Source organism: Sapajus apella, unplaced genomic scaffold (genome assembly GCF_009761245.1).
Source record: "Sapajus apella isolate SASKATOON/1434 unplaced genomic scaffold, GSC_monkey_1.0 scaffold171, whole genome shotgun sequence".
In the NCBI taxonomy this organism is placed as follows: domain Eukaryota; kingdom Metazoa; phylum Chordata; class Mammalia; order Primates; family Cebidae; genus Sapajus; species Sapajus apella.
The window spans coordinates 411,836-439,176 of NW_022437111.1; the positions used below are offsets into that span (position 1 = coordinate 411,836).

Sequence of the window (27,341 nt, forward strand, 5' to 3'; positions counted from 1 at the left end):
AGCAGACAAATGAAGGTTATTTCTGGGTTGGGAGACCCTGGTTTGGCTCTAGGGCAACATTGTCCAGTAGATAAAAAGTGGGTTGGGTGCGGTGGCTCACGCCTGTAACCCCAGCACTTTGGGAGGCTGAGGTGGGTAGATCACTTGAGCCCAACCTGGCCAACATGGCAAAACCCGTTCTCTACTAAAAATAAATAAATGAGCCAGGCATGGTGGCGCACACCTGTAATCTCAGCTACTTGAGAGGCTGAGATACAAGGACAGCTGAGAATAGCTTGAACCCAGGAAGGAGGTGGAGCATGGGGCAGCATCCAGCCTAGATGACACAGCAAGACTCTGTCTAAAAAAAAAAAAAAAAGGGCAAGCCGCGGAGGTAATTTACAATTTTCTTATATTAAATGGGCAAAAAGTGTAATTTGACTTTTATTTAACCAATACTCTATAGCCAAAATATGATAATTTTGATATATAATCAATATAAAATTCTTGAAATATTTTACCTTGTTTTACACTAATTATTCAGAGTGTGGCATGTGTTTCACATGTGCAGCACATTTTAACTTGCACCAGCCACGTTAAGGCTCAGTAGCTGCATGTGGCCAGTGGCCGCCACACCAAGCAGCGCGGTTGCAGGGTCTCTCCTCCACTCACTCTGGGTGGCAGCAAAGGTCTGGGAGTTGGAGAGGCAGGCAGGCCTCCACCCAGGCAGACGTGCTGGGGCCGGGAAAGGCAGGGTCCTAGGTAAGAGGGGTGGTTTGTGGTCGTGTGTATCTGATGCTAGTTGGAGCTGGGCTTTCTGCCATCTCCCATCCTGAAAGTGTCCTTGGATATGGTGGGGGCATGGGGCTGGGGAGCCAAGGAGAGTGGTAGTGGGGACAGCAGAGCAGGGGTGGGGCCTGAGCAGTAGCAGAGGCTGCCTTATGCGGAAGGGTAGCCCTGACCAGTCTTCCCCAACTCTCTTCACAGAGATTTCAGCAACAACGGGACCTCCCAGTGGTGAGTTGATGCTCCTTGGATAGGGCCACTCCCTGCCCTCAGCACAGAGCACACAGGGAAGGCAGCCGGTGCCCAGGTGGGAGGGGCCTTGGTGGCAAGGTGGGTGGTGAAGGAGGAGGCTCATGGAGGGACCCCAGGCTGGCCCCTCCTGGGGTAGCAAGGCATCCTCAGAGGGCAGAGGCCCTGGTCACTTTCATGATCCCTGCCAAAGTGATCTGTAGGCTCGGTGTTGGGATCATCGCTTCATTTTAAAGCCTTCAGCCTCAAGCTCTTCCCTGGGAGCCTGTATGAGAACCCCAGACACAGGAGAATGGAAGCTGGTACCCGATTTCCTTCTAGAGTAGAGGAACAAAGGCGAGGCCAGCAGGACTTGTAGGACCCGTCCCTGCATTGAGGGCTGCTGCCTGAGCAGGGGCTCACTGGAGCCACTATGCAGCCTTCAAGGGTTTGAGCTCTTGGCTGGCACAAGACATATGGTTTGGAATGGCTGCTTTTGTTATGAGTGTTTGTTAGTAATAGTAACCAAAATAGAATTTGACAATAATGCTGCTAATTTTGGAGCACCTATTGTTTGTCAGATGCTGCACTAAGCATTTTGGTTATAATATCTCTTTAATCCTTACTATCGTCTTGAAATGTAGGTATTATTATCCTGCTTTACAGATTAGCAAACTAAAGTTCAGAGACATTAAGACGCTTGCCCAAGGTTGTCCAGAGACAGGGTCAGCATGGCCTGCCTGGCCCCCTTGTTAACTGCACCCGCGCCCCTGTCTTGTGCAGAGAAGGATCTGGATGTACATGCTGCCTTTTAGAAGGGCTGAGTTCATCCCCTGTTCTGACCAGTGGGGAGCTCCCGAGTGACAGGGGCTGTAAGGGGTCAGGAGAGGAGTAATGGCTGAGCTGCAGGTGCAAGCAGGGTCTGAGATGGGGCTGCCAGCCAGGAAGGCTTCCTGAAGGAGGCACACATGAGGCAAAGTTAAGGAAGAGGGGAAGGTATAGTGAGAGGAAGAAAAAAAGGCCAGCAGTGGGTGGGGGTGGGGGTCCTCAAGGCCTGCTGTGAGGAGCCAGGGTGGTCTTAGGCTTGTCCACCTCCCATCCACAGCCCTGAGCACGCAACCAAGGTGGCACTGAAGGTGGTGACACCCATCATCATCTCAGTCTTCGTGCTGGCCCTGTACCTGCATGCCCAGCAGGTGGAGTCCACTGCCCGCCTCGACTTCCTCTGGAAACTGCAGGTGGGTGGCCCTGGGGCTGGACCTGGGGAAGGGAGGCATTTGGGAGCAGGTGACGGAGACAACAGGCTCATCTGCTGGGCTGGGCTGGGCCTTTGTCTTACACTGACCAGCTGCCCTGCTTAGGCCCCATTGAAGCCACTTGGTGCCCTGCGTCCCTGTGGGTCTACTCCCTGCTCTCTCTAGCCAACGGGCAAAACCCTGGGACTTACTCCATGTAGACAAACCCTTGCTGACAGTGCTGGGACTCTGACGGGTCCAGGAGGCATGCTTTGAAGTCAGCAAATACTGGCTGGGCACTTCCTGTGTGTGTTGTCAGGCAGGGACAGGGGAGGTGCAGGCAGGTCCTTGGTGGTGGCAGCAGAAGGCGTCATGACAGTGGGATACGGAAGAGTGGCAAGAGGTGAATGGAGGAGTAGGGGAGGAGCCTGGCCGGGGTGGGGAGCTGGTACCAAAGACTTCTGAGCAGGGCTTGCTCTGGTCAGGGCTGGGTTGAAGATGACTGCAGAGGGGATGGACTGAAGGAGGCCCAGCCAGAGAGCACGGCAGAAACAGTGGCATGTCCTGGGGCCACAGTCCTGACCATGCCATGTGCATTCCAGCCAGCACTTGGCTCTCCAGGCTGCATGCCCTGTCCCCTGCGCCTTGTATCCCCCTGGAAGAGGGGGTGCCAATGGGCCAGGTTATCTGCTGGAGCATCTCGGAAGGGCCAGGAGGGGAGTGCCCAAGAGCACTCAGCAGGAGAAAGCCCGTCTTCCTGTGGGCTGCCTCACACCTTTTATTCCAGGCCAGCCCCGTGCAGAGCTTAGCCGGGCCAGGCCTCTGTCTCTCCTGGCCCGGCCGCTGTCTCCAGACCACTACAGCTCACCCACAGCTTGCTTTGACCTCCTCCATCCCAGACCTCTTAGAGGTGTCAGGATGAAAGTCTTTGGGCTAGGGCAAGAAGCCCCACTTTTCATTGGATGCTGAGTGAGGATGGGAATAAATGGTTGTCCCTTCTGCTATTTTGCATGGATTCTGGCTGGAATTGAGCATGGAGGTCTGCAGTTGAAGGTGCCCTGAGTTTGGGGGAACCAGGGAGAATCCCAGAAGGATTCTGTGCAGAATGCCCCTTTGTGAAGCCCTGGGCTGGAGCACCCTGGGGAAGATCGCATGTGAGCCTGCACCTGGTCAGGCTCCTGCCTTCTCCCTCACTCCCCTCTTCTTTGGGAAAATTTTCAAGAGGCTCTCATTTTTCTGCATTTGCCCCATTGCCCTCCACCATAGGTATTTTCTGACGTGATGCCCCATCACCCTTAAATACTCCAACGTCTACCTTCCAAAAACAAGGACACTCTCTGCGTTGTCCCCATACACCCTCCCCATTGGGCGATCAGCAGGGGTGCAGCAGGCCCTGCTCATTGTTGCTGCCTGTCTCCATGCTGGTCGGGGATCCAGGTCCCGCTGGCCCATGGGTTCTCTGCATCGAGCTCTTCCGGGCTGTAGCAATTCCTCAGTCTCTCCTTGTCTTACGGTCCTTGTCAGTTTTAAAGAACTTGTTATTCTGGGACCTTCAGACCCATGTCCAGACTCAGGCTGGGCCTTCCTGGAGGAAGTACACAGAAATGCAGCTGAGCACTCCTCAGTGCCTCACACGGAAAGATTCCACCATGTTGACCCAACCCACCACCGGTGATATCAGCCCTGATGGCCTGCTCAACCCGTGGCTGCCAGCTTTCTCCACTCTCAAGCCCCCTTTCCCCCTTTGTATTTAACTAGCACCTCATGGAAAGAGAGTCTGATGTGATACTAATTTTCTGATCCTTAGCAAGTCTCTGCCCAGCAGCCTCTGCATCCATTGGTGGCTCCTGCTTGTCTCAGTGCCTGCTGTGAAAATGCCCGATAGCAATGCCCAATGTCCGCCATTTCTTCTGGACTTGTTGGTGGGCATTCTACTGCACAGAAGAGCTGACCCTCCTCCTCCATTCACTTGCTCATTTCTTCACTTCTCTACCTCAGCCTGGACGCACAGATTGCCATTTACTCCAGTGGGTTATCACCTGCTACCCTCAGTATTTATTTTAATGCTCAAGTCATCCTAGGTTTGGCCCACATCTGTTTCAAGTTGGTGTCTGTGTTATTTGACAGGTCTCCATCACTCTTATGAGCTTTTCCTGACTTTCCAACACAAGTGATCTCAGGCTAATCTTGTGCTTTCCCTGATCCAGCCCAGGAATCTGATTTCTCCAAAGAGCCCTGACTCATTCTTTGTAGTAGAGAGTATTGTTTAGAAACCAAGGCCTCAGTGCTTGGTGTGCTCGCTGCTTGTAGGTCATCTCCATGGACGATGCTAGGAAAGATATGTAAGTGTGTAAACTTATGCGGGAACATGTGTACACACGTATCTATACTACTACAGTATCCATCTGCATAGATATGTTTTTAATCCTGAGTTCATACCACTACTTCCCATTTTAATCCAATACCTCAGGCTTCTTCCCAGCCTTCTTTTTTCCATGCTTGTCACGTCATCTCTGGCAATGAGAAACTCACCTTCCATTATATCTTTCATATATGTATTTATTTGCTCAGTGGTGACTCCTTTAACCCTCCCCACCTGTGTGTACACACGTGCACATGAGACTGTGTGTGTGTGTGCATGTGTGTTTGTGTAGGAATGTGTGGGTGAGCCTGTGTCTACCTGCCAGCCTGTGTCAACCTTCTCTCCCTGAAGTTTTCCAGCAGGTCCCTCATTCTCCCATCCTTCCCCTGGGATTTTTGGGAGAGGGAGCCAACATCGCATAAACACCAATAAAGAAACACCAGAAAGCAGGCCCTTGGGATGGGTGAGTGATAGTCCCTGCCCCGGCACAGGCAGGCTCAGCAGCCCCTGTGCGGTTGGTGGGTAGGCGGATTCCTCAGCATTTCTGAAGCACCTGAACAAGGAACACACCCTGACTGGCTAGCCCCACTCCTGGCCCCCTCCTGGCCTAACTGCAGGGTCTCAGTTCTCAGGAGAGCCTGCTCTTGTCCCTTCCCCCAGCATTGACCTTAGTGGGGCCACCAAGAGGCTGTAGCCCCCTGAACCTTCCTGTCCCAGAAGTAGTTGGCTGCATTAGCAGGAGCCCACCTGTGCTGGGGTAGAGTTTGCAGAGGTGGCTGGAGCAGCTGGTCTGGCCCTGGGGATTAGCCCTGCCCCCAGCAGTAGCCTGCTTTAGCGGCCCTGCCCCCAGCCTCCATCTCCACTCTGTCTGACACTTTGGGCTGATGCTGTCTGCTACCTGCTGGGTACATCAAAGGAGGTGGAGTGCTCCTGGCATCCATGCGTCCCCAGCCATGTGTCTCAGCAGAGGTAGGAGCAGGACTGTCTAGTCTTGTGCATTTTCAGATACAAATAACTGACTACAGGGCTCCTCCATGGGACAGACCATGAGAAGCACAGGGATCTGCACCTCAGCCTTCTCCCATGGGCACAGCTTTTCCAGAGCCAGACATAGGTAACCTTCTTCATGGGGAGGGGCATGGGTAAAGGATCCTGCCTCCTAGGAGGTCACCTGGGCAGGAAGGCTAGGCAAGAAGACAGCACAGACCAACTGGCTTGCCACACCTCTGTGGATGGCAGTGGAAGGCAGGGCTGTTTAGCATGCAGAAGCCCTTGAGATGATCTCAGTCCTCACAGCTACATTCCCAGGGACTCCAGGAGGCTACCAGGCCATGGGCAGCACGGTCAGGAGCCCTGTCACTTTAGGGGTAGGGCTGGCCACTGAGGCTTGGGGTTCTGGAGCTTCTGCCCTGGGAGCTGTTCCTCCCTGCTGGTCCTGAAGCCTTGAAAAGGGATGCCAGCTTCTTCCCCATGGACAGCCATCACCCACAGGGACAGCCAGGGCCCTCAGAGGCAGTCCTGGTCCTGTTGGAGATTCTACTTGCAGCTGAGTAGAAAGGTGTCTCCATTTAGTTAGGAAAAGCCCAAGTGGGCCAGCCAGCCCTCTCAAAGTGGCTCTGCTAATTAGTGACCCTCTCTTGGTTGGTTTTGCCAACACCGTCACTCCCAGTTAAAGGGGCCATGTTATCTGCCACCATGGATAGGGAAGCCAGCTGACCAGTGCAGTGTCTCATGAACACTCTTGTCAGATGGTTCCTTGCCACACCTTGGTGTGTGATGCCTCTTCCCTTCAGCCCCTTGTAGGGCACAATTGGCCTCTTGACCCAAGGGATCTGCACTGTCCTTTATTCTGGAGGGTGAGTGACCACAGACTCCGCTGTACAGACCCAGGACCCAAACTGGGGGAAAACCAAAGTCACTGGTAATGTCCCATCCTCATCCCAGGGGGTACATCATGGCACCTGCGCCTCCTGGCTGTGGCTGACTCTGGGGCAAGTCTGCCCTGCTGGGAGGCAGGGAGACTGGGCAGGGCTTTGGGCTGTTTTGCCCCACAGATCGGTAAATTAAGGTAACTCTGGCTTTTGATTGCATTTCCTGATATCAAGAGGACAATGAACAGTAGAAGAGGACCGGGGAGCTAGAGGGCTGTGTGGGCTGTGTTTTGTATCCTTTTTCCTTCCAGCCTGGTTCTGGCCTTTGGCAGACAGGATCCTTGCGGCCTCGCCTCCAGGCCTGTTCCTGCTCGGGGCTCCCTATAGGCTCAGCACCCCCAGAGAGGCTGGCAGGGAGAGTTCAATGCCCAGTGTCTTTTCTAATTGTCAAAGTCCTGCTTTTTGGAGAAAACCTGGAAGTGGAAACAGCAGAGAGGAGGAGAGGCAGCGGTAGTTGCTGACATCCTGGGCACAAGTTGGCATTTGCTTGACCGGCGCTTTTTCTCCAGGCCATGGAGAGGAGGAGGTGGAGGCGCCAACATCCTGGGTGCATGTTGGCATCTGCGTGACCTGCAGTCTTTTCCTCGCAGGCCACAGAGGAGAAGGAAGAGATGGAGGAGCTGCAGGCCTACAACCGGCGGCTGCTGCACAACATCCTGCCCAAGGACGTGGCCGCTCACTTCCTGGCCCGCGAGCGGCGCAACGATGAGCTCTACTATCAGTCCTGTGAGTGCGTGGCGGTCATGTTTGCCTCCATCGCCAACTTCTCCGAGTTCTATGTCGAGCTGGAGGCCAACAATGAGGGTGTCGAGTGCCTACGGCTGCTCAACGAGATCATCGCTGACTTCGATGAGGTCAGCGGGGCCTGGGGCAGGCTGTGTTCCCGGGAGGGGCCCCCGGGTCCCTGGTATGGGAGGGATGTGAAGAGACCTAGTGCCCCCTTCCACCATCCCGACATCAACAGTGATGATGGGAGCTCTGCCGGCAGGAACTGACCATGTCCCCAGGCGCTGCAGTGGTCACACATGGCCTCTCCCATCATCATGTGACAGATGAGGAAACTGAGGCCCACAGACCTCAGTCGTCTGGCCTAAGGTCACTGCCAGTAAGTGGTAGAGCTGGGGTTTCAGCCCACACTGTTAAAACTTAGCCTTTGGCAGTTGCCTGTCTGGCTCACTGACTGCCATTTCTCTCATGCCATCTAGGGTGCACAGGGCCCCAGGGCCTGGGACAACTGAATGTCTGTGTCCAGGGGTTTGAGAGAACCAAAGGAAGGAGGATGCTAAGGGAGGAAGCAGGACAAAGATACGAGGCCCTGAGCAGCAGAAGCTGAATTGAGGCATTCCTTCATTTTCCTCTCATACCTCTGCTGAGTGGCTGGCGTGTGAACGTGCTGTGGCTGCAGAGCCCTGTAGGGCAGTCTCGATTGCAGGGGCTCCCAAGTCATGGGCATGAGAGGGGCCACCCCAGTGGGCATCCACGGCCTGAGCATGGGGTGCAGGGAGGAGCAGGATGATGGAGCTGAGCCAGGCAGTGTCGGGAACAGCCTGTGAGACTCCTGGGGGCAGTGGAGTGATGGGAATTTGTTGAATTGAGTCTGGGAAGGCTTCCAGGAGGGCCAGGGCCAGTGGGTAGGGAAAGAGTGTCCTGCTGGACAAATTGAGGTTTTCCTGGGTGGGATGGGGGTGTGAGCTTGTGAAGGGAAGACAAGAGACCCAGAGGTGACTAGAGATCTGTCTTCAGGGCTCTTGGCATGAGGGTGGGCAGGTAGCCCACAGGCACTGTCCAGCGGGTGAGCAGGTGTGGAAAGGCCTGTCTGTGTCAGGAGTATTGTGGGCATTACACTGCTGAGGATGGAGACAGGCCCCACTGTGTGAAGAGGGTCACATGAAGGGCTGGCCATGCTGCTGCACTTCCCTGGACATCCTTCGTCCCTCCCTGTGGTCCTCTGTGTCCCAGGCTTGGGGATGACCCAGCTTTGGCCTCCTTCATCCAGATCATCAGTGAGGATCGGTTCAGGCAGCTGGAGAAGATCAAGACCATTGGCAGCACCTACATGGCCGCCTCTGGCCTCAACGACTCCACCTATGACAAGGCGGGCAAGACCCACATCAAGGCACTGGCCGACTTTGCTATGAAGCTGATGGACCAGATGAAGTACATCAATGAGCACTCCTTCAACAACTTCCAGATGAAGATTGGTGAGTGAGGCCCCAGGGAGCACTGAGCCCAGGGTGTAGTCAGGCGGAGGGCTGGCAGGGGCTCCCCCACACCCATCCCGCATCCTCCATTGTGGTCTCAAGGTAGAAGGCTAGGTGGCAGCAGAGGCTGATGCAGTGTCTTCCCTGCCCTTAGCAGGTGGGGGCAGGCACGGGTCACTCACAGCAGAATCCACCCAGAGCCTGGTGATGCCTCTGCTGCCTTTTGACATGAGGGGAGCATGGGCAGGACACCCCTTGGTGAGTTCCCACCTCACTCAGATTCAGGGATGGCCTGGTGGGACCCAGGTTGTGCCTGCTCAAAAGGCTTTGTAGGGGTTGCTCTGTGCTGAGGGTACAGGGCTTCTGGTGGTTGCAGCAAAGGCAGATGGCAGTCCCATTTATTTTGAGTAATAGTGATCTAACAGCACTTTTTTGTTTTTATTTGAGACGGAGTCTTGCTCTGTCACCCAGCCTGGAGTGCAGTGGCAAAATCTCAGTTCACTGCAACCTCTGCCTTCCTGGGTTCAAGCAATTCTCCTGCCTCAGCCTCCTGAGTAGCTGGGACTACAGGTGCCCACCACCATGTCTGGCTAATTTTTGTATTTTTAGTAGAGATGGGGTTTCACCATGTTGGCCAGGCTGGTCTTGGACTCCTGACCTTGTGATCTGCCCACCTTAGCCTCCCAAAGTTCTGGGATTATAGGCATCAGCCACCACGCCCAGCCAACATCAGTTTTTTTTTTTTTTTGGTTTTTTTAAATTTAAAAGTATTCCACATTCATTCAGTAAAAATGGAAAACAGTAAAACCAAACACTTGATACATTTTAAGTGCAAAATGTGTAAACATGTTACCAGTCATTAAATTTGCAAATTTAGGAAAACATTGAACATGTAATCTGTAAAATTGTTAGCAAAATAAAGTGAAATAGTTAAAAAAAAAAAAAACTAAACATTGAAAGAATCATGTGATAGTGACCATGAAATGATTCTGACTTTTAAAAGATAGTAATCTTAGGAAATGGATCAGTGGGGTTATTGTTGAGTTGAGGTGGTGAGCAAAATCTAGCAGCTGCTCATTCACACAAACGGGAAAGAAATGGTGAGGAGCTTATGATGAGTCAAGACCCTGTGTCTTCCCTGGGCTCCTTCTGTGTCACATGCCGTTCCTTGGCTGGATGGGTCTGGGGGAGCTGTGCTGAAGCCTCTGTGGTGTCCGGAAGGGGGATTCTGGGCAGAGGTCCTGGATCAGTTTCAAGATAGTTATGACCTTATTCTTGCTCAGGAAGTCTTTCAACCAAAAACATCTGTATTTGCTTTTAAGTCAGTTTTGTTTCATTACCCCTAATATATTTTTTTTTTTTTTTTTGGGATAAGTTTCAACTCTACAGAAGAGTTGAAAGAATGGTAAGGTGAAAACCCAGGTACACACTTCTCCATGTGTTCCACCCTACTTGTCTCCATAAATGACCATGTAATGCTAGCTCTGAACTGTTCCATAAAGCTAGAGATTGGGCCGGGCGCTGTGGCACATGCCTGTAATTCTAGCACTTTGGGAGGCTGAGGTGGGTGGATCACCTGAGGTCAGGAGTTCAAGACCAGCCTGGCCATCATGGTGAAACCCCACCTTTAAAAAATTAAAAAAAAAAAAAAAAGCTAGAGATATTTCTGCAGTTTGTTTGTCCTTAGAATGTATCTTACCAAGGATATACAGTCTGATGGAGCACAAGTTAGTTTTGCAATAGAAAGCTTGCTTGGTGGAGTGTTGCTCCTCCTGAGGTTTGTGGAGGTAAAATGCTTTCTGAAAGAGCAGGCCTTTGTTCTGTTATCAACTCCCTGGGTATGTTTCAAGCCATCAATGATTCAGGTTCCTTTTTTTTAAGACAGAGTCTTGCGCTGTTGCCAGACTGGAGTGCAGTGGTGCGATCTTGGCTCACTGCAACCTTGGACTCCCTGGTTCAAACGATTCTCCTGCCTCAACCTCCTGAGTAGCTGGGATTACAGGCACATGCCACCATGCCCGGCTAATTTTTGTATTTTTAGTAGAGATGGGGTTTCACCATGTTGGCCAGATGGTCTTGATCTCATGACCTCATGATCCGCCCACCTCGGCCTCCCAAAGTGCTGGGATTACAGGTGTGAGCCACTGTGCCCAGCCCCAGATTATGGGAGCCTGTGTAGCAGCTCCCTTCCTACACATTCAAGTCTGTCTTCCCTGGGTGGCTTGGCTTCAGGAAATAGAAACCGTCAGGGGTCAGTCCGATCAGCAAGGTGGACAGTCCAGCCTGGTGATGGCACATGGGGCATAAAGCTGCCTGTGGCTTTGAAGGACTGATGAGGAGGGTCGTGGAGGCAAGTTCTGAGGACTGATGGCATTGCTGACCAAGTGAGGGGTCACCAGGGGCCTAGTTTGGAGCCTCTGCTGTGTTTTCAGTCCTGCCCTTCATACACAAGAAACAGGCAATAGTGAGGCTTAATAAGGACAGTGTGAGACCAGCAGGTTACACAGGAGGGAACGCCCAGTGCCTGCAGACAGGACAGGAAATGTCTAGAGAACGTCAGTTTAGTCGGATATGTGGGGGCAGGATTTAGCCTGGGGAGGAGAAGGGAGGACACCTCAGGAGGGAGAAGCAGCTCAGGGAAGGCTCAGAGGCCGCGATGCTCAGCGTTGCCTTGGGCTGGATTGGGAAGGTGGACAAAGGAGAGCCCAAGTGGTGGCCAGAGGTTGGTCCCTGCAGTGTGCCTGCCCCAGCTTGGAGGCCAGGGAGCAGGAGGACTCGGAGAGAGATTGGCACAGGGTGATGAGTTGGTCAAGATCAAGGAGTGAGAATGGCTAGGAAAGAAACAGGTGTGAGGAAGAGGGAGACGACCAGTCTGATAGGTTGGCTCCAAGAGGAGGAGGATTAGGGAAAGGTAACTGGATTACACAGGTGGTCACTGGAGGCCTTGAAGAGGGCACTCCTGGCGAGGGGTGTCAAGGACACAGGTGCAAGCTCCTTGTGTCTTGCATTTGCAGGCATTTCATAGGAGCAGGGAAGCAGAGCCTGCAGGGTTAAGCACAGCCTTGAGTCTGGAGGTCCACGGGTGTCTCAGGCCAGGAGTCAGAAGGACCTGCGGCGTGTGGAGAGAAGGATGGTGGTGAGGTCAAGCCAGACATGTGTCAGTCCTAACCTGATGAATGTGGCTAACTCCTGTCCCTTGCAGGGCTCAACATCGGCCCCGTGGTGGCTGGGGTGATCGGGGCACGAAAGCCTCAGTACGACATCTGGGGTAATACGGTGAACGTGGCTAGCCGCATGGACAGCACTGGTGTGCCCGACCGCATCCAGGTGAGTGCAGGAGCATCCACCACCCCTCAACCCCATGGGAGGGCCTGTGTGTGATGCTGAGAGGTCTTCAGGGCAGGCCACCCACAGTTCCCAGTCAGAATTTCTGTAGCCAGATTCAAGGTTGATGGGGCAGGTGACGCTGTCTTGGAAGCTTGAACACAATTGTGTTTCAGGCCCTCAGCACCTTGGACAGATCTTCAGGTCTGTGCAGAGCCCTCTACTGGGCATGGAAGGGATTGGGGGTTGCTAGGAGTGGAGCTGAGTGCAGAGGCCAAGTTGAGAGCACAGGGAGGCGCCAGTGCTTCCCAGGCACAGAAAGAGGACGCAAAGATGTCTGCAGGGAGTAGATCTTACCCACTGAGCCTGCAGCACTCCTGGCCTGGCTCAGGAGAGCCAGTGGGGGCTGCTGGCCTTTGGATGGTACCTCTCCCAACCCCAGCAGCCCAGGGCCCTGGCCAGACCCAGAGGTCTTTTCCCCTTGCTCCCTCCTTTGCAAGCTGGGCTTGGGGTTTCCAGGCCTTCCGCTTTTTCTTGAGCGTTCTTTGGTTCTCAGCTGCAGTCTGATGGCAGAGGCACCACCCCTCCTGCACAGCCCTCACCTCTAGTTCGGTGTGAGGCTGTGGGAAGTCAGCTCGCCTGGCCTCAGTTTTTCCAGGTGCTAACTGTGCTGCTTTTAAGGCCTTTTGCCAACACCAATACTGCTTAAATGTCCCGACTTCTCTCCCCCATAGGACCTCTGAATGAGGGGCTGACCCCAAGCACAGCCCTGCGCCAGTCAGCCTGGCTGGCATGGGGATGCTGGCCCAAGGGCCTGGCCTTCATGGCCTTTTCTCACCTCCATCCCTGTGGAGGAGAGAAGGGTGGCAGGACGAGCATAGTGATAGGAGTAGGGGGCATATATGCTTATAAGGCTTCCAACCCATTCAGGGACAGGTGCAAGGGACTCTCTCAGTAGCTACCACAATGACCCAGCACCTCACCCTGTGTGGGGGCTTCACCATGCAGGAACTACAGCTAGTAACACAGTGGGGTCCCCTCTCAGCAGCCCACCTGGCTCTCCTACTCCCTGCTCCCTGGCACTTACCAGTGGGCTTGCAGCATGGCTGGGGTGGGGAGCTCTGACGATGCTCACAAATGGCCCTTGGGTCACCCCAGGAGGAACACCCCCCACACCTGACCCTGCCACTCTTTTCTTTCACCCAGCAATGGGATAGTGGAGTTAAAGAAGCCACCAGTGAGCTCTCTTCTTTCCAAAAGCTAAAGCAGAGCCAGGCAACAAGACCTGAACCTGAACCCAGCCCTTGCCATTTATTAACTGTGTAACCTCAGGCATGTGACTTAGATGCTCTAAGTCACTTCACAGGAAGATGAAGTGACATAAGCGGTGGCTCTCAAACTACCTGTGGTGAAAAAACAGCTTTTAAAAAATCGTTTTGTCATGGAGGGATGTTTTGGTTGCACCGGGGACACACTTGGAGACGGGCTGTGGCCAGGTCAGATGGCTGTGAAAGCCTCTCTGTACTTACTCCCCACTCCTGAACTGACTCTCGACTCAGGGCGTCAGTACATGGACCGCAGGCCACACTGAGTGGCACAGAAGCAGCACACGGAAGTTGCCCATCACAGTGCCTGGCTTGAGCAGGTGCTGAGGGAGAGCTGGCATCGCTCTATTCTTAGGGTCCCTTCCATGGTGAGCTACTGTTAGTCCCTGAGAGCACGACAGTAGGGCAGCTGCCCCTCTCCTTCTGTGGCAGAAGGGCTGGGCAGTCAGAGGTGGCTTTACCCCATAGCAGTTCATGGCTAAGGCCATCAGTGGCCTGTCCTCTCTCCTCTTCTGCTCTCACAGGTCACCACGGACATGTACCAGGTGCTGGCTGCCAACACTTACCAACTGGAGTGCCGGGGTGTGGTCAAGGTCAAGGGCAAAGGCGAGATGATGACGTACTTCCTCAATGGAGGGCCCCCGCTCAGTTAGCAGCTGCTGGCCAGTGGGGCCAGGCAGCCTGGCCTCCAGAGGCATGGAAGCAGCTTCTCTGTGTGCCGGGGGTGGCGGGGAAGCCATGCTCCAGCCCGCAGGACTGCGCTGCTGAGATTTTCCACTTGGACTCCAGAGCAGCTTCTGCCTTTGCTGGTGGGCAGGCTGGTGGGCAGCGGCCTCTATCCCAGGCCCCGAGGTGCCAGCGTCCTGCGAGCACCCAGCTGACCAAAGATGTTTCCCTCTGTAGAAGACTCTGCTAGACTGGGTCTGAAGCTTGAGTTTTCTAACAGGTGCTGCTGCACAGGTGGAAAGGAGCCGTGGGAGTGTGTGTGTGGCGCAGCCCAGACAGGGGCAGGGCTGAGGGAGGGGCCTCCGCCTCAGCTGGGGGTAGATGGGCTCCACTCCGGCCTGGAGGAGCCTAGGGGTCTGCTTTTCCATGTGAGCCTTTAACCTTCAGACAGAGGCCACGACCCTGCACCTGCAGGGGCTTTGGGGCAGGAGTGCTGGCTTTGGAGGGACTGTGGCCTTCATCGTGGTCCTCTGCCCACACCTCCACGCACATAGACAGTGCCCTAGGAGGGAAACAAACAGAACTAATTATGAGGGGGAGGAAAGAGGACACCAAGCAAGGAGTGGTGATTCTGAGAAAAAAATATTTATTAAACAAAACAAAACTAGTTCTCCGTACCCTTCTTTAGACTATGCTAGTTGTATGCGTGTAAGACACACAAGCAAATGAGGACGCCACTCGGGGGGAGGGCAGGGATCCCCACTTGTCTTTTTTGTATTTTTTATTTTGTATTATTGAAAGCCTTGGAGATCTCACAGATATGCCAAATTCTATATTTTGTAAATTAGAAAACAGCTGTGCACAGCAGGGCGTGTGTGCTCATTTGTACTGTGTGTATGTTGCTGTATGTACTAGTGTATATGTGTGTATGTTCATGCTGTGGAACTGGTCTTACGCAGGATGCGTTTCCCTTATTTCAGATTTGGCAGTTTTGGTTTTCCCAGGTACCACCGGGGCAGTGGGTGTGTGCTTTCGGGGTGCCATATGCTCAGATTGAGGATGCACGGACACATTGACCCATCTTTCTCTGACACACGTGTGTACACACATGCAGACACCCTGCTTCCCCTACGCAAAATGCAGATGAAATAAGAAAAAAGCTGTTTTCCCATCCCAGGCCAAGCTGGAACCAAGGGAAGCAACCTCATTCTGCAGCAGGTAGCATGGCACCCTCCACACCCTGAGATTTCAGACATTTGTTGCCTGCAGAGGCAGGTCCTGCAAACTCCCGGGTGCTCTGCAGGCTGGGGCAAGGAAACCAAGCCTGCCTGGCCTGCTCAGTTGGCCAAGGTACAGGTGGCTCTTCCTGGAGATGATCACTCAGTCCAGGGATGCAATGTGCAGCGAGCCCTCAGGTTTGGGGAAAGGGAGTAGCCTTGACCTCCACCGGCAAACCAGGCAGAGGAATGGGTAGAGCCCAGCTTCAGAGTCCACAGGGAAAGCTAGCAGAAATTTTCTTTTATCGGGATGGGGCAGTTAAACATACCAAGAAAAAAATACTATTTTTATAAGCTATGAGGAAAGCATATGGAAAATGATACTGTATCACAGAATTCAAACAGAATCCTTAGGGCCCATGCCCAAATCTCTCCATTGCTTCTCAGGTTAGAATTATCCTCCCTCCAACATGAGCTTGAAGGCAGTAAGGCAGCGGCTGTGCCAGCTGCCAAAATGTTACTTTGATGTCCACCTGCACCACCTCTCACTGGGCTCGGATCAACACCCTCCCTTCCCTGCACACCAATCCCACCACAATTCAAACACAGCTCTGAGAAGCAAAGTGTGTGGACCCAAAACTGCCAAGCCTGAGTCTGTCCCGTGCTTCTACATTGCCATCCTGCCGTGGGCCGCAGGAGGCCCGCCTTCTCCCAGCTGTTGTTCTCAAGTTCCCTGCCCCTCCACAGCGCCTGCCAGTGGTGGTGGGTTTTCGTTCTGCTTCCAACCTGAGTAAAGTGTGTGTGCTGAGTTCATCCCATGTTCCCCCATGGTCACAGCCTCCTGGCCCCATGGAGGCCCCTCTCCCATCCTAGCAGTGACTGGTGACCGCGTGCAGGTGCAGTGCTAACTCTTCGTTCCCTCTAAGGGGTGTGCACTCTTTTTATTCCTACTCTTGCAAAAACGGATACGATTATGATTTCCCATGGAAATTGAAAAGTCTATTTAAATAATTTAACTATTAAACACTTTCACTGGTAACGTGTCCTGGTCTGATTTGCAGCTTGGTACACCCAGCCTTTGGGGTACTGGGGAGGGGAGCCGCAGAGGGCAGCGAACTCCCCTGAGTAGGGAACAGCGCCTTGCTACAGAGATGATGCTGGCTGAAGACTGTGGTCCTTGTGGCAGCCATTTGGGAGAACACTGGTGACCACAGCAAGCATCAGTGCACGGGGCTGGGGAGCTGGCACACCCAGTGCAGGAGGCTGAGGAACAAGGGCTGAGGAGTAGGGACCAGCAGTGAAGGGGATATGAAATCCAGGATTAGACCAGAAAAGACCAGGTCCATGAAACCACATGTGGACACCAAAGAAATGCAACTTAAAACCTTCAAAAGCCCTTTCCAACCCCATTCCCACTGGCTAATCCCAGAGAACCTATTCGTTTCTCCCTTATGAGGACCTACTTTTTTCCAAAAGCATATTCATATCTAGAACACTAACAAAATGTATTTGAAAAGATGCTTTTGATAGATGGGTGAGCTTTGAACACCACGTTAATGCTCACGGACAGCAAACATCACCAAAACCAACACCAGACTGCAGCCAACATGATGATTATTTGACTGTAGTGTGATGTCAGCAGCTAATCAGTGGGAAGACACAGTGAATCCTGGTGTATCGGAGAGACTAAGACATTCAAAGTTACAAACACATTCACAGAACTTTTCCAAAAGCAAAATTACCTGAGTGGCATGTAGTCAAATGATGGTAGGAGCTGCGGGTTTTCCATAGTGCTGCAATGGCCATGAGTACGAGCTTCCTGGAGCCTGAAGAAGGTGCTGAGCCCGTGTCACTGCAGGGCAGGAAAGCCTTCTCAGGCAGTTCAGCATTCAGTGCTCACGAGTGCTGAGCAGATTCTCACTGCTGCCTGAACAAGAGAACTACGATGGCAGTGACAAACACGCTCTAAAACTCAGCAGCTTTTGAATTTGTCTAAAAGCAACACACCAAAGAGAACAAATGCTGTCCCGTTCACCTTCAGAGGGAAGGGAACCAACAAAGCTTGGCTATGCTGGCTCTGGCTGCCCACTGCAAGGCCCCCATCACTGAGCACAGTATCAAAAGGAGAGCTGGAAGGGCTGCTGTTATTTATGGGGGTGGGGAAGGGAGGTGCAGCAGACCAGACAAGCCATCCCGCTCCATTTGGATGAACTTCACTGTGTATAGAGAGCTCATGCACATTTTCTCACCTGCGCCTCCTCAGCCCTGAGAGGCCATTCGAGAAAGGACTGGAGCCTCGCCTGAGGTCATCCTGGTATCAGAGCAGTCCCTGTGGCACTTGCCCAGAAGCACTTCTGTTAAGGGTCCTCATCTGGCTGGCTACTGAAAGAGCTTGGCAGGAACAGTGGGCTCACCACTCCTCCAGGTTAACAATAGATGAAATGAGATCCAATGACTAAAGTGGGCTTTTCTCATCTTTCCAGATTTTCACAAAAGCCCTCTTGGTGGTTTTTCATCCCTGTCTTGGGAGGGAAAATGTGACATTGGCTGTCTTCTTGCCATCTCTTTTTCCCACCTGCAGGGTCCCTGCTTCACAAGACGGACACAAGAACAAAGGTAAATGAGGGCATTGGAGTGGCTGGTCTCCAGCCTCTCCCCTTCCACTGGAACACCCTGAGTCTAAATATTTGTGTAACTCTTTATCCAATCTTCAAGTGCCAGACCACATATATGGTGCAAATGTAAACACAATCTAATTAAGACTAAGATTTAGAGCCAAAGGCAGAGACAAATGAGGCAAAAGCAGCGTGCCAAGGGGGATCTGTGGGAAAATCACCTTCAAACCAAAGTCAGAACCAGCCCTTGTTTTGTCCTGCAGACACCAGCCCAGCCCAGCCACATTCACATCAGCATAGCCACAGGCCTCTCTTGCCGAGGGCCCCATTCAGGAGTAGGGAGTGGAGATAATCCAGGTTTACAGGGCAAGCAGCAGGTCCAGAGAGTCCAGGGGAGGAAGATGGCAAAGCAGAGGATTCACCTAGGGTTGAGGGTGGGTGAGCCACTGAGGCCATATGCATCTCCAGGGCTTGCCTCTCCTACTGCTAACTCCATCAGGGCCATGAATTTAAAGAATTCTCACTGGAATCCCTAAGGGGGACTCATCACTGTGTTTTCCCTTGGCTGATTTCTAATTTAGATCTGCCTGGAATCTCAGGTTTGTCAGCATCTCTGGTTAGCCTGAGACTAGTTTTATTTTGCAGAATTTCGTCCCCACTTTGTTAGCCATACTGGCAGTCCCAGCTCACACAGTTTTTTTTTTTTTTTGGAGGGAGACTTTTGCCTCAGATGCTTTTAAAAGCAGTATTGCATTTGCATAATTTAAGAGTGCCTTTCAGCTCTCAACGTCCCCAGCATCTGCATGATACTGCAGCTGAAGGCTGGGGCTGCCTTTCCACAACCCTCTCCTTCCTATCAACGCATGTGCACACTCACGGGGGCCCTTAGAGTGGGGGTACGAGGGCTGCTGCCATCCATGAGCAAACTAGATCAGATTTGAATGTGCCAAGTCAAGTGTAGGGGACCAAAATGCTGGTTTTACACTGAATAGGGCAAGGTTCCTAGAAGCACTTCCCTCACTTGCCAGCACCCCAGTACCTGGGAGACTGTGCAGGTACTGGGCGAGCACAGACTACCACTCTCAGGGGTGTGACACGGGGCTTCATCCTGCTTCCTTCCCTCAGGAGGACTTGTTAAGGTGTATAACATCCTGTGGGCAAAGCACCTTGTATACAGCAGGCATTTGTCAAGCGTGAGTCCTTCAACACCCTCTTCTCTTTGGATGCACCTCCAGTGCCCTGCCCAGAAGTCTGCCCACAAGTGCCTGCCTGCCAGATATTTCAATGGGATTCTTAAGTGGTGGCTTCTGAAGAGTTTTGTACAATGATTTATGACATTTGAGGGCATTTGCAATTTAAAAGACTTACCGCCTTTGAAATAACTGCAACAAGGAAGACCACACCGTGGTGGCCAACACTTTCCTAGCACTTGCTGTGCCAGACTCTAAGTGCTTTACATTTACTCAGTCATCACAACACTGCTTTGCCAAAGGTACGATTATTATCCTCACTTTACATGTAAGGAAACTGAGGCAGAAAGATTAAGTAATTTGCTGAGGTCACCATACTAGTAGAAAAGAAAGCCAGGGATAATTCTGGCTCTAAACTCTTAAACACTATTTTGCACCTTGAAAAGTTCCCTTCTATTTTTTGGTTAATATTTTCAGACAGAGGGATCACAAATTCCCCAATCACCTAACAGAATTCCCATGAAACGATTTCAAGTTAAAGAATCAACCTGTTCTGGCATTTTGTTAGGAAAAGCAATTGTAACACCTAAATCACCAATAATGCTTTTATTTTTCATATCAAGAATTTGTTAGTTTTAGTACAAGTACTAAAATGTATACTTCTTGCCCTAATAGCTGAGGTATACATAAGCTTCACCTCATGTATGAGGTGAACCTCATACCTGAGATATGCACCTCTTGCATACATGAGGTGAACCTCATACATCCTGCAGCCATCTGCCCATCCTTTGTCATTGTTACAAATGTAGAGATTTTAGGAAACTATTTTATTCAACCTGGGACATCTATACTGCAGGAGTTAGCACTGATCTGATGTCTTTAGTAGTAGTATATATTACCTGTATGTGTGGTGTGTGTGTGTGTACACACACACACACACACACACACACACACACACATTCCTTACGTATTTAAATGTATTTCCTTGTTATCTAGCTTCAAATCACATGGTGGTTAAAGCATGAGTTCTGAGTCAGATCTGGACTGAAATCCTGGTGCTACCACATGGGTTGTGATTGTGGTCAAGTCACTTAACTTCTTCATGGCTCGGGTGGCTCATTTTAAAAATAGAAAACCTTCATAAATGCTCAGTGAGGATGACATGCTTAGCATAGTGCCTGTCACATAGTACACATTGCCATTTCCCCCTTCATGTCTGCTTCATCTGTTCACACTGCTGCTAAAACAGTAAGAGCCCAGCTGTCATCAGTAACACACACATTCCCTAAGAAGTTTCTTTCTGAGATGCACTGTGACACAGAAAAATGAGCACCAACTTTTAAGCAAGTTAAATGCAAACTGCAAATTAGAACTCCCCATCCATCACTAAGTGTCATGCCATACAAAGACAAGTTCTTGACCTAAGTCTTGGTTTCTTCAAATGAAAATAAGATAGTGCTCCCTGTCCCCAACTACCTATGGAGGAGAACCCAGCGCTGGCCCACAAAATGAGCTAATAAGCATTCTCCTCATTAGTTAGTCCTAGGTACTGGAGGAATTCAAAGTGCAAGGGTAAAATAGTTTGTCTTTAGGCAAGGTCCTTTGCAATACAGCCTCAAAGAAAAGTGCTGGCACAAAGAAGGTAAGCAAGGCAGAACTGAGGATGGGACACCAGGAGCAAATGGGGAATGAAATGCCCGAGTCCTGCTTCCCATTGTCAGATGGCGCCTGAATGTGCTTTCTGTCGGGTGCTGCTTGTATGGCTATGCTGTGAGATGCAGGAGAAAAGGGCAAATGTAAACTGTGGGTGGGGTTGGGCTGAAAATACTGTTTGTTGCCAAGAAACACAAGGAACAATTCTTAAGACTAAGATACTGATTTCAAGAACTCTGAGAGCTAAGGCGGATATTTCTGAGTTTCCTAAAACCCCCAATTGTGGTGAGACAACTGATTACACATTGGCACTGCCAATGCAGAAGACGACTGAATGCCCACACATCAACACCACTCACTGTTAGTTAACAAGCAGGAGCATGCGCACCACGTGGCTTCCAACCACAGTGTTTCCATGTTTCTATTTCATCTGCTAAATAACCTAGAAAGCTTAGCCACTCAAGAAAGCCACTGCAAGAGTGGCAGCCAGTTTTTTTCTTTGAAAAACTCACGCTTAAACAAGAGGCTGCAATCTGCCAGCATTCAACAGAAGCACCAGCACACTGACGATTAGATACCTCCAACCTTACTGGTAATGCTCAGAGCAACATTCTTAGCTGACTCAGCCCTTTTACACAAACTCAGTGGAGCTGGATTTCTTTTGTTAACTTTTAGTGAGGATATTACTAAAGCCAGTTTAACCCAAAAATCAGATTTTACCATAGCATTTTTAGGGAGAAATACTTCAGTTCCTTAGAGATAATAAGGCAGAAAAATACTATAAAGCCTTGACCGTAGACAAAGAATGTGGTCCCAAAGATTGAGCTATAACCTGTGATAAGGTTAAGTGTTCAATGTGGTGTGAGTAGTGGCTGCTCTTGGAATAATGTATGTGTTCTTTTACCACACACTTCACATAAGTTCTAACTCTTACAGTGAGCCAAAAGTCTGTTAAAATAGTAACAAGGAAGGTGTGTACACACACACACACACACACACACACAGAGTTGAATTCCATGGAAACCAAACAGCTCCGAGTACATCCTTAGGTCACTTAGTAAACCTTCTGAAATAAAGGCCAAGCAATTGCCTTTTAGGGGAGCAGCTGACCTCAGGAGCCATGGAGGTTAGGTCCCTTATGACAAACCTCTGGTCTCTGTGGAGCCCCGACAAAGTAGGAGTCTAATGGGGTTCCACACACATCCTCACAGAAATGGAGCTGCACATCTCTCCACACTAAATTCCACTGTGAAGAAGACCACATTTACTGCAATATACATATGCTAATCCAGGGATAGCACATTCACTTTCTATCTTACAAATTACAGAATTCGGCAAAGGTTCTGCGTGTCTCAAGGCATTTGTCTCAAATTATTTTCAAGCTTAATAATTATTTGCAGCTTAGAATAAGAATTCTTACTTATGGAAACAAAATCCATTATTAACCACACCTACACAAATCCCCCAAACCCTGAAATGGAAGCCTTTGAAAGCTGGTACAAGGTAAGGATGCAAGGCACAATCATAACATGTAAATGTGTGAAAATCAAGAATTCTGTTCATTTTAGCACTTCACAGGACCCTCAATGAGAACATCTATAGCAGAAGGCATCAGGAAAGGCTCTCCCCTAAGCAACCGTTATGCTTCTGACCTACTGATAGGGCAGTGCATAACTTCTTCCCCTTCTCTTAGCCTTAATTTCCAGCAAGTTCCAGAGTCAAATTTTACATGCAATAATGTATGTTAAGCCTTTGTTTTTCTTCCCTTGCTGTTGATATGTTATTAGCATCGCTGTGTATATCTTATCTTGGTATGCTGCTTCAAGGGCTTTTGGGAAAGAGGCCAGGTATTAAGAGCTAACTATTCTAAGTCTATATGCACCCAATACAGGTGCACCCAGATTCATAAGCAAGTTCTTAGAGACCTACAAAGAGACTTAGACTCCCAAACAGTAATAGTGGGAGACTTTAACACCCCACTGTCAACATTAGACAGATCAATGAGACAGAAAATTAACAAAGATATCCAGGACATGAACTCAGCTCTGGACCAAGTGGACCTAATAGACATCTACAGAACTCTCCACTCCAAATCCAAAGACTATACATTCTTCTCAGCACCACATCACACTTATTCTAAAATTGACCACATAATTGGAAGTAAAACACTCCTCAGCAAATGCAAAAGAATGGAAATCATAATAAACACTATCTGAGACCACAGTGCAATCAAATTAGAACTCAGGATTACGGAACTCACTCAAAACTGCACAACTACATGGAAATTGAACAACCTGCTCCTGAATGACTACTGGGTAAATAATGAAATTAAGGCAGAAATAAAGATGTTCTTTGAAACCAATGAGAATGAAGACACAATGTACCAGAATCTCTGGGACACATTTAAAGCAGTTTGTAGAGGGAAATACATGGCACTAAATGCCCACAAGAGAAAGCAGGAAAGAACTAAAATCAACACCCTAACATCACAAAAGAACTAGAGAAGCAAGAGCAAACAAATTCAAGAGCTTGCAGGAGACAAGAAATAACTAAGATCAGAGCAGAACTAAAGGAGATGGAGACACGAAAAACCCTTCAAAAAATCAATGTATCCGGGAGCTAGTTTCTTGAAAAGATCAACAAAATAGATAGACTGCTAGCCAGACTAATAAAGAGAAGAAATAGATGCAATAAAAAATGATAAAGGGGATATCACCACCGATCCTATAGAAATACAAACCACATCAGAAAATACTCTAAACACCTCTATGCAAATAAACTAGAAAACCTAAAAGAAATGGATAGATTCCTGGACAGATACACCCTCCCAAGACTGAACCAAGAAGGAGTCGAATCCCTGAAAAGACCAATAACAAGTTCTGAAATTGGAGCAACAATTAACAGCCTACCAACCAAAAAAAGTCCAGGACCAGACAGATTCACAGCTGAATTCTATAAGAGTTACAAAGAGGAGCTGGTACCATTCCAAACAGAAAAAGAGGGAATCCTCGCTAACTCTTGAGGCCAGCATCATCCTGATATGAAAACCTGGCAGAGACACATCAAAAAAAGAAAATTTCAGGCCAATATCCCTGATGAACATTGATGTGAAAATCATCAATAAAATGCTGGCAAACCAAATACAGCAGCACATCAAAAAGCTTATCCACCACGATCAAATTGGCTTCATCCCTGGGATTCGAGGCTGGTTCTACATATGCAAATCAATAAACATAATCTATCACATAAACAGAACCAATGACAAAAACCATGATTATCTCAATAGATGTAGAAAGGGCCTTCGACAAGATTTAACAGCCATTCATGCTAAAAACTCTAAATAAACTAGGTATTGATGGAACGTATCTCAAAATAATAAGAGCTACTTATGACAAACCCACAGCTCATATCATACTGAACGGACATTCCCTTCCCTTTGAAAACCAGCACAAGACAAGGAAGCCCTCTCTCACCACTCATATTCAACATAGTATTGGAAGTTCTGGCCAGGGCAGTCACACAAAACAAAGAAATAAAGAGCATTCAATTAGGAAAAGAGGAAGTCAAATTGTCTCTATTTGCAGATGACATGACTGTATATTTAGAAAACCCCATCATCTCAGCCCAAAATCTCCTTAAGCTGATAAGCAAAGTCTCAGGATACAAAATCAATGTGCAAAAACCACAAGCATTCCTACACACCAATAACAGACAAACAGCCAAATCATGAGTGAACTCCCATTTACAATTTCTACAAAGAGAATAAAATACCTAGGAATACAACTTACAAGAGAAGTGAAGGACCTCTTCAAGGAGAACTACAAACCACTGTTCAAGGAAATGAGAGGACACAAACAAATGGAAAAACCTTCCATGCTCATGGATAGGAAGAATCAATCTCATGAAAATGGCCATACTGCTCAAAGTAATTTATAGATTCAATGCTATCCCCATCAAGCTACCATTGACTTTCTTCACAGAATTGGAAAAAACTACTTTAAATTTCATATGGAACCAAAAAAGAGCCCCGTAGCCAAGACAATCCTAAGGAGGAGAAAAAAAAAAAAAAAAAGCTAGAGGCATCATGCTACCATGCTACCTGACTTCAAGCTATACTACAAGGCTACTATAACAAAAGCAGCATGGTACTCATACCAAAACAGATATATAGACCAATGCAACACAACAGAGGCCTCAGAAATACCACCACACATCTACCATCATCTGATCTTTGACAAACCTGACAAAAACAAGCAATGAGGAAAGGATTCCCTATTCAATAAACGGTGTTGGGAAAACTAGCTAGCCATAGGCAGAAAGCTGAAACTGGCTCCCTTCCTTACACCTTACACAAAAATTAACTCAAAATGAATTAAAGACTTAAATGTAAGACCTAAAACCGTAAAAACCCTAGAAGAAAACCTGGGCAATACCATTCAGGACATGGGCATGGGCAAAGACTTCATGACTGAAACACCAAAAGCAATGGCAACACAAGCCAAGATAGACAAATGGGATCTAATTAAACTAAAGAGCTTCTGTACAGCAAAAAAACTATCATCAGAGTGAACAGGCAACCTACAGAATAGGAGAAAATCTTTGCAATCTATTCATCTGACAAAGAGCTAATATCCAGAATCTACGAAGAACTTAAATTTTCAAGAAAGAAACCTACAACTCTATCAAAAAGTGGGCAAAGGATATGAACAGACACTTCTCTAAAGAAGACATTTATGCAGCCAACAAACATATGAGATAAAGCTCATCACTGGTCATTAGAGAAATGCAAATCAAAACCACATTGAGATACCATCTCATGCCAGTTAGAATGGCAATCATTAAAAAGTTAGGAAACAACAGATGCTGGAGAAGATGTGGAGAAATCAGAATGCTTTTATACTGTTGGTAGGAGTGTAAATTAGTTCAACCCTTGTGGAAGACAGTGTGGCGATTCCTCAAGGATCTGGAACTAGAAATAGCATTTGACCCAGCAATCCCATTACTGGGTATATACCCAAAGGATTATAAATCATTCTACTATAAAGATACATGCACATATATGTTTATTGTGGCACTGTTCACAATAACAAAGACTTGAAACCAACCCAAATACCCATCAGTGATAAAGTCGATAAAGAAAATGTGGCACATATACACCATGGAATACTATGCAGCCATAAAAAAGGATAAGTTCATGTCCTTTGCAGGGACATGGATGAAGCTGGAAACCATCATTATCAGCAAACTGACACAAGAAGAGAAAACCAAACACCATATGTTCTCACTCATAAGAGGAAGTTGAACCATGAACGCATGGACACAGGGAGGGGAACATTGCACACTGGGGACTGTTGGTAGGTGAGGAGCTAGGGGAGGGATAAAATGAGGAGGGATACCTAATGTAGATGATGGGTTGATGGGTGAAGCGTATCACCAGGACACGTGTATATCTATGTAACACATCTGCATGTTCTGTACATGTACCTAGAACTTAAAGTGTAATTAAAAAAAAATACATTTCAAATACAGACAGAAAAAAGCAAGCAAATATTGCAATTACTTTAAGTATATAAAAGAAGTATCTTTGCTCTCATGGTACACCCTAATCAAAAAGCAGTATTTAGGAATTATCTAAATTAAAATAGAGTACACCTATTAGGATAAAATAACCCAGCAGCAGGCCTGGACTCACCAATTTCAAAACACCTCAATTCCTTGGCTTTACCGAGAACAGTCATATTCCCTGAATATAACACTGGTCACCTTCATAGTTCCATGCTAGTGCAAAGAACCCTGTACTAGATTAGGGTTGTGTGTGCTCAGCTATGTGAGCTGAGCAAGTCGTTACCATCTGATCGCTTCTGTGTCCTCCCTCTTGGCATGAGGGCAGCTACTACTGCTCCTATGCTACAAAACTCACTGTAAGGAGGTAAATTCAGACTTGTTCTTAGAAGTAAAAGTGCAATATAAATAGAAGATCATACACCTTGGAGGCCTAAAGTGATTCTTTCTAAAGAGCCTAAGGACTTCTTTACACCAATTTCTCTCCAAATTCAGTGTTTTTTTTTTTGGGGGGGGGGCAACATGATACAGGCGGGGAAATGATATAAACACTCAGAGATACAGGCACCAAATAATGAAAGAAAGCATTTCTATACATAAAATATTTATACCTGTTTTCATTTTTTTTTACATTAAGATGTAAACATTCTCTTATCCAAAATAGCCAGTGAAAAAATAAAAACAAAAAACATAGTAAGCCTTTAAAAATAACTGCTGAGGAGTTTTCAAGTGTTCTTGCTGAATGTATCTGAATACCAAACATTATAATTCATCAATTCAATGACAAGGAGGTAGCTCCTGAACCAAACTCTGGTACGAGCTGTACCAATAGACAGCAAAATCTCAATTAACCAGGATGCTCCAACTTTCCAGTTGATTATTTACAAAAAAAACCTGTTTTATCCATTAGCTCAGAAAACATTTCACATATATATACATATATACATATATATACATATACATATATATACATATATATACATATACATATATATACATATATACATATACATACATACATATATATACATACATATATATGTATACATATATATACATACATATAT

General features: G+C 48.6%; 2 protein-coding genes and 1 long non-coding RNA gene across 5 annotated transcripts in view; 1 reads left to right on the top strand and 2 right to left on the bottom strand.

Annotated features, from left to right (window-relative positions):
• The window catches only part of ADCY5 (adenylate cyclase 5), a 159,327-nt gene extending 144,133 nt beyond the window's left edge, over nt 1–15,194 (top strand). For all 3 annotated transcript variants that reach the window (XM_032267712.1, XM_032267713.1, XM_032267714.1), the window contains 6 exons: nt 967–996; nt 2,099–2,231; nt 7,112–7,375; nt 8,518–8,722; nt 11,925–12,049; nt 13,896–15,194. In XM_032267712.1, coding sequence (XP_032123603.1) covers nt 967–996; nt 2,099–2,231; nt 7,112–7,375; nt 8,518–8,722; nt 11,925–12,049; nt 13,896–14,024 — 886 coding nt within the window. In that variant the 3' untranslated portion in view covers nt 14,025–15,194. The remainder of the gene's footprint in view (nt 1–966; nt 997–2,098; nt 2,232–7,111; nt 7,376–8,517; nt 8,723–11,924; nt 12,050–13,895) is intronic.
• Nucleotides 14,661–27,341, bottom strand: part of SEC22A (SEC22 homolog A, vesicle trafficking protein) — an 88,246-nt gene continuing 75,565 nt past the window's right edge. The window contains exon 8 of the mRNA XM_032267720.1: nt 14,661–17,776. Within this exon, the coding sequence (XP_032123611.1) occupies nt 17,726–17,776 (51 nt within the window). The 3' untranslated portion in view covers nt 14,661–17,725. The remainder of the gene's footprint in view (nt 17,777–27,341) is intronic.
• On the bottom strand, nt 18,507–22,676 carry LOC116542666. The gene is made up of 2 exons (XR_004265313.1): nt 19,129–22,676; nt 18,507–19,098 (listed from the first exon to the last, which is right to left on the bottom strand). It is a non-coding gene; the product is annotated as an uncharacterized LOC116542666 (long non-coding RNA).